The sequence below is a fragment of the Cicer arietinum genome, chromosome 6, assembly GCF_000331145.2.
Source record: "Cicer arietinum cultivar CDC Frontier isolate Library 1 chromosome 6, Cicar.CDCFrontier_v2.0, whole genome shotgun sequence".
Taxonomy (NCBI): domain Eukaryota; kingdom Viridiplantae; phylum Streptophyta; class Magnoliopsida; order Fabales; family Fabaceae; genus Cicer; species Cicer arietinum.
In genome coordinates, this window is record NC_021165.2 from 11,077,271 (window position 1) to 11,084,265 (window position 6,995).

A 6,995-nucleotide genomic window follows, 5' to 3' on the forward strand; every position below is an offset into this window, starting at 1 on the left:
CATTTTACAGCGCTTTTTTTAAAAAGCGGTGTAAAATGTTGTTCTAAAGCGCTTTAATGGTGCACCTTCAACAGCGCTTCCGTGAGAAAGCGCTGTAATATGTACAAGAAAAGCGCTGTAAAATGCAGACCCCATATATGAAATTATGGGTGGGCATATTACAGCGCTTTTGTGGGAAAGCGCTGTAATATGTACACCCATAACTCATATGACGGGGTGCATATTACAGCGCTTTTTCGGGAAAGCGCTGTAATATGTACGCCCATATATGAAATTATGGGTGGGCATATTACAGCGCTTTTGTGGGAAAGCGCTGTAATATGCACACCCATAACTCATATGACGGGGTGCATATTACAGCGCTTTTTGTGGAGAAGCGCTGTAAAATGTGCATAACAAGCGCGCGTTGTATTTACATGTTTTATAGCGCTTTTATAAAAGCGCTGTTGTATCATTTACAGCGCTCGTTTCCACAGCGCTTATTTTTTTGAAAAAGCGCTGTAAATGGCTTAAAAAAAGCGCTGTAAAAGCCGTTTTTTCGCGTAGTGATTACACAGAGTCATACATATGTGTGTAATATCATCAATTTATTTAATCATCAATAAATAATATTACTTAATTGATTGTTATGATGAATAATATTATAATTACCTCAGCTTGATTGCAATACCTGGTTGCGCAATCAAAATGCCTATATCCAACCTGAATTTTGTAAACAGAATTCGAACAAATTCTAAATGCTCAGTGAATTTGTAAAATAATCATAAAAATAAAAATAACCTTAAAGTGGGTTGGAAATCTATTAAACTCCAAAATAAAAAAGAAAAAAAAATATAAAAAAAAGTTTGAATTTGTGTTATATGTACCTGAATCGCAGTGGTGAGAGTTTTTGCAATATTGATATGAGGATCAGTAATAAAGGTGCCAAACCCAAGTGAAGGGATCTTGGCCCCTGTATTCAACTCAAAGAATTCTAATGTCTTTGTCATTTTCTTTTAAACAAATAATAACAAACAAACTGATATTATCTATTTGTTGGATTAGATTGGAACAAGCTTTAAAATTGAGTACAATGAAAAGAAATATAAACCTAAAAAAGAAATAGCTTTAAAATTTTATAAAAGTTAGAATTTTATTTAAGACAGATTCTTTTCAATGCATATTTCTTCTATAAATATCAATTTTTTATGACAAAAACCATCAACTTTTTTTTTATAAATACAAACTCTATACAATTATATAGTATTATGAATATGGATAAATTATTATCAGAAATTAGACAAATATAATCATCTTTTGATATGGTGATTTTTTTAAGGGAAAAACCACTGCTTAATAGCATACGATCTAAGGAATTTAGATTAAAACAAATATGATTGAACAAATTATGCACTATTGTGTATCCATCCAAATCCGTTTCAAACTCTTGTCGTTAATAAATTATGACTTTTAAATTTTATATACTTGCACATATTTAATATCTTTTAAATATTAAAAATTATAATTTTTTTATAGAAAATATGATTTTAATATTTTTCCATTTTGTTATTATATAATAATAATTATTTTATTATATTAATTATAATTAATATTATTATTTAAATTTATTATTTTATATATATGAATGGGTGCATGTGGAGGTAGAAAAATCCAAATCTAGTCGCAAGTGGAGATAAAATCATAAATTTCACATCATTCCTATAAAATGCAAGACGCATGCGAATTTTCACCAACTAATCAGATGCAGGGGTGGGGGAGGCAAAATCTACTCTCACCTCAGTGTCATACCTAAATCACAGCAAAGATCCATTTTTTATTAGATAAACAATAATGATCCATCAAAGTAAAATGTAATATTAAAGTCATATAAATCAACAATTTTAGAAAATGTTGTGTACCAATGAATAATCTGTGTCAAGCCCACTTTAATTTTCATGCGTAAAAATATAATTTTTTTAAAATATGATATGAAATTTTATCTATGATGTTATTATTTTCATTACAATTAGATTTTTGTTGCAAATATCTAATAAAAGAATTTATTAGTTTTTAATATTGAATTATACAAATTAAACCACCATAAAAATTAAATTTACAAATCTCGTATGTATGTATCTAATTTTCAGACTTGAAATTTTACCTCATCTCATCTTAAAGGAAAACATTATATTTGTTGGATAATGTTGTGCATGGTTTATACTAACATGACTATACAAAAATTAAAGGGTACAATTGGATACCTTGTGCTAGTAATCAATTAGTGATATACGTGGGATTATTAAATCTCACTCATGTTAATATATTTGAGATTAATGGCAGTGTGTATATAAAATTATTTATAGTTATGATATTTTATTTGGATAATTTGGTATCAGAAATTTAGGACTCCATTGTTAAATATATGTATTACTAGAGTGTGATATGAGAAAAAAATTATTCCAAATTATCCACTTTTCAAAAATACCGATACATAATGGATTTTGTTTTTTTAAATATCTTTTTTTTTTACGATTAATTTTTTAAAACTCAATAGGAGATCGTTTCCCCATGCAGCGACCTACTACTAGTAATTGTATTTTTTTTTCTTCTCCATTTTAACAATTGTTATTAATTATTTAGTAAATAAAAATTAATCAAATTATTTAAAAAATAAAAATGCTAATAATAAAGTAAAATAAAACACATTAATAAATAATAATAATAATAATAACAAATAATAATTAGAAATTTAAAAATAATAATAATAATAAATAATAATAATAATAATTAGAATTGATAATAATACATCAAAATTTAAACAAATAATAAAAATAATATTTCTTTTATTATTATTATTATTATTATTATTAATTGTTTAAATTTTGATGTCTTTTTTTCTTCATTTTTAATGTATTTTTTTAAAAATTATAATATAATTTACTATTTTTAATTATAATAATTCTTAAATATAATTCTAACTATTATTTATGTATTTTATTTTACTTTATTATTTATATTTTTAGTTTTTAAATAATTTAATTAATTTTAATTTATTAAATAATTAATAACAATTGTTAAAACAAAGAAGAAGAAGAAAAAAAAGCAATTGCTATTATTTGGGGAAGCAACCTCATATAGACTTTTAAAAAAATGACTTTCAGTTGGTCGCTCCTTAAAAAAAAAGACCTCCTATTAAGTTGAAAAATTAGAAGAATCGTATAGTATTTTTTCGTTTTGTAACATTTTGGTTATAAAAAAAATCCACATAATTGTGTTTCAAACTTATTTTCTGAAAATATATATTTTATCGAAATTTTCAATTTGTCTAAAAATGAAATGCTTAGAATACAATTATGTCTCAAATTTTTCAAAAAGTCAAAATTTAGAATTCAGAGATTTCTACGTAATTTTGAAACCAAATTTTATAATTTTTTCAAAAATTGAAGTTAGCATAAGTCGCAGTCAACACGTACAAATAAATATACAGACATTTTCGTATGAATGCGTTCCGTAGATGTTTTTTGAGTTTTATATTTGTCGTAGATTAAGTTAGTACTAACTATTTTTTTGTTTTCTATGAAAAAAATTGTTGTGTTCCGATATGTTTATAATGTGAAAAATTCATATTTTTATTAGTTTTTAAAATTGTTGCATAATTTTGCTTGTTCAAGATATTTATTTTAGTTAAAGGTCATTCCTAAAGTCAAAAGTTAACAGGACCATACTGAGACTAAATTGGACCCTAACTATATTTAGGTTTAACTATATTTTTGCGTCTATATTTTCTTATATACTCATGAAAATAGTCATCTTTTCAAAAATCAAATTTGTTAGTTTCTCAAATATCATACTTGTTGTAATTTTTATCTCAACAAATAATTTGTGTCTCAAAAATATTATTGTACCGTATTTTAACTGACATCACATTAAATATATTGACATAAAAAATAAAAAATAAAAAGTGAATTTATAATTATCTACGTCATCACATATTAAAATAATACATTCACTACAAGGAAATTGACTTTTAGTGACATACAAATTTTGTCACTAAAAGTCAAAAACTATAGATAAATTGTCAATAATACTTTGAGTAACGTCCGAATTTGTTGTCAACTTTAAGCGGGCATCTTGCTACATTTTGAATATGGTCGCTACATGTTTTAAGTACTGTCACTACATGTTTTTTATTTCCACCTACTGCGACGATTGTCACTAAAATCTAGATAAATATAAATAAAGAATTGATTTATTCCTACAGTATTGTTTATCACTAAAAACTAGATAAATATAAATAAAGAATTGATATATTTCTACGATATTGTCTATCATTAAAACTTATTAATATTTATTAAATTAAATTTATTTTATTTCCCTAGTAATTGTAATTCTAAATTATTAATACCACTAAATTAAATTTAAATTTTTAATTTATTTTTATTAACTAATGTCATTGAAACATACAATAAATAGTTATTTTGCTCTAAAAGATTCAATAAACTGTCTACAAAACCCCAAATGAGTTTCTTAAAATTTACTGTGATAAACTATAGACTAATTTCATAAAGAACAGTAATCATCATCCTAAACAAAATATTTGATAAATACTCCAAAAAGTTTTAGTTCTGAATGTAAAAAGGTAAATAATGGAATAGGAGATCCAAATCCAACCAAAATAGTAAGTTGGCTTTATGCTAGATCATAAATAACTCGCTTGAGCTCTCTAGTTTGCAGTGCATATTGGCGGTGCTAGGACAAGATAACTGTTGTTGTTGTAGTTTCAACTGCGGATCCAAAGAGATATCCCTGGAAGGTATGATGACAGAAAATGAAGGCAACAAATCATACCAAGCACGACATACATGAAGCAAGTTCCCCCTCCTTCTAACCAAGTCCAGCCTCAAAAGAACCGAGTGTCATGCTCTTCATATAGTAAGAACCCGTGTTTAGTTCTCTTGGGTTTCTCCGTTCAGAATAATTGTCAGATGAATCTTGTGATGCTTGAAGAAAATAGTTTTCTTCCATGCTTCCAAGGGAGCTTGCACTGGAGATTTTACGGGATAGATTCCCTACATCATAAAGTATATTATCGAAAATATCACAGACAAGTTAACTGAACCAAGTGATGGAAAAAGAAGCAAAATATAACACCATTCTCAAAAGCAGAATTATGCTTTGTTGTGGGAGTTTGATCTGATGATGGCACGGAATGAACACAAACGACCCTCTCCAGATCTGATCGAGCAACCTTTTTTTTCTTCTATTTTCTGAAGAAAAAAAAAAACATAGTGCTTGATTCAGGAACTTGAAAAACAATATTCCCCATGATTCTAATAAGATTGATGGAATTTAACATTGATATCAAAAATACCATATCCCGTCAATTTTTTGTTTTCATTTTCAAATATGGTTTCAAATTTCAATTCCATAGATTTCTCAAATATTCTACATCAGGTCACTAATATAGACAATTATATCAGAACTTCTTGTACATTTTTCTTTTCGTCGCTAATAACATATCGTTATTGCAACAAACATAAGAAAACAACACATCTTACCTATCTTTATAACTAAAATGAAAAAGGGAAATGATTTGAATAATACCTTGGCAATAAAAATGTTACAAGAGGAGACTTCTTCCAAATTTTTCTTGTTGACTGAATCAAGGTATAACACATATGAAAATCCTTTGCTCTTGGCTCTACTTTGTGCCATCAAGACCTACACGCCAAAACAAGTAGTATTTTTATCTAATATCATATTCAGATAGAAATTCTAAATTCATATATGATAAACTTCGGTGAAGTATATCTGATGCAGTATAAACTTTGCAGCACCAACATATCGATTACATTCAATTAACTCATTTTCTTGAATTATTATCGGTGTGGCCTATCAATATTGTATTCAGTGTCCTTGCTTCATAAGGTACAGCATTAAGTACATAAGTTAAAAATCGAAGTAATTAATAGTGATTAAATGACACAACATTAATTAAAAGCATAAAACATAAGAAATTGATACTGATGCATAATTAGAAATGGTTTTAACGCTTCTGGTGCCGCGAGTAGAAGCACGATCAAAATCCTCTTCAACATACAAATTAAACGGTGCAGAACCCTCCTTGAAATAGTTACAAACAGGGGAAGCATATATGAGAAAAGTGTATTCAGGAGAAGGGGCCAAACCAAGAACCGGGCTCGTTCCTATGAGAAAAGGCCTAAGGTACAAGGATCCTTTACCAGTTATTCAGCAAAACCATTCATGATACCAGTTATTTCCTCATACTTGAACTACACAAAATAAACGCCAACACATCACAAATAAGAATAAATCAACTAAACTTCAAACAAATTTGCATCTCATGAACCTTATGAATCAATCACACATGAAAAAAATGTAGCATATTGATTACATGCAATATATAATCAAAATGACAGTTTCAATTTAATTTCACTGTTGAGGAACTTCATTTGCATGCGGATCCTTCTATAATCTCAAACAACAAGTCAATAACAGTAATCACTGTTATGTTAATTTATAATCGCAATGAACACAGATCGGTGAATCTAGAATATTCCTTAGGAAATGAAACCATCAAAATTAAATGTATAAGTACGTATGCGATGAATCGCGAAAGGAACAAATCGAAATAAAATATAAGAATGAGATTGAATGATGATTATGAAGAGAATTGAAAACCTGATGGAAATTGTGACTCCGAGCCCAAATGTTACCGTCTTGATCGAGGATAGCAGTAGAAGGGAGGTGGTTACCTTCGATGTCGATGTCACATAGAAGGTGATCATCAACGTACACTTGCCACGACATGATGAGGTTTTCCCGATAAAATTGAAGAGATTTTGTGAGGAGTGTTTGGATGCAAAGAAAATAAGTTTGAGTAATGAGTTGATTTTTTTAAATGAATATTTTTTTAGATTGAAATATTTGCAGAAATATTTGAGTTTTTTATTTATTTATAATATATTAATATTAAATAAGAATAAGTAACACTC

At 27.5% G+C, this 6,995-nt stretch overlaps 2 protein-coding genes across 3 annotated transcripts in view; both read right to left on the minus strand.

Annotated features, from left to right (window-relative positions):
* Positions 1 to 989, minus strand: part of LOC101498426 (NADPH-dependent aldo-keto reductase, chloroplastic-like) — a 12,299-nt gene extending 11,310 nt beyond the window's left edge. The window contains exons 1-2 of the mRNA XM_004504479.3: positions 867 to 989; positions 652 to 702 (exon numbers count right to left, since the gene is read on the minus strand). Of these exons, the coding sequence (XP_004504536.1) occupies positions 652 to 702; positions 867 to 989 (174 nt within the window). The remainder of the gene's footprint in view (positions 1 to 651; positions 703 to 866) is intronic.
* A 3,509-nt stretch (positions 990 to 4,498) lies between these two features.
* LOC101498763 (uncharacterized) lies at positions 4,499 to 6,963 on the minus strand. Of its 2 annotated transcripts, none has more exons than XR_012163464.1 (4): positions 6,682 to 6,963; positions 5,584 to 6,272; positions 5,131 to 5,246; positions 4,499 to 5,048 (listed from the first exon to the last, which is right to left on the minus strand). XR_012163464.1 is itself a non-coding variant. In XM_004504480.4 (4 exons), exons 1-3 carry the CDS (start codon positions 6,808 to 6,810, stop codon positions 5,148 to 5,150), a joined length of 345 nt encoding a protein of 114 aa, XP_004504537.1. In that variant the 5' UTR covers positions 6,811 to 6,926; the 3' UTR covers positions 4,499 to 5,048; positions 5,131 to 5,147. The 2 variants fall into 2 exon arrangements, 1 of the variants encoding a protein (XP_004504537.1); XM_004504480.4 differs by having other exon boundaries at positions 5,584 to 5,700; positions 6,682 to 6,926.
* Positions 6,964 to 6,995: the final 32 nt, after the last annotated feature.

Bases quoted from the DNA above. Each gene is read 5' to 3' on its own strand.
- LOC101498763 (XM_004504480.4), bottom strand. From the start codon at position 6,810: ATGTCGTGGCAAGTGTACGTTGATGATCACCTTCTATGTGACATCGAC. The intron at 5,701-6,681 runs GTTTTCAATTCT...TTTGGCGTGTAG, and splicing joins GGAGTCACAATTTCCATCAG to GTCTTGATGGCACAAAGTAG. The intron at 5,247-5,583 runs GTATTATTCAAA...TTTTTTCTTCAG, and splicing joins GTAACATTTTTATTGCCAAG to AAAATAGAAGAAAAAAAAGG.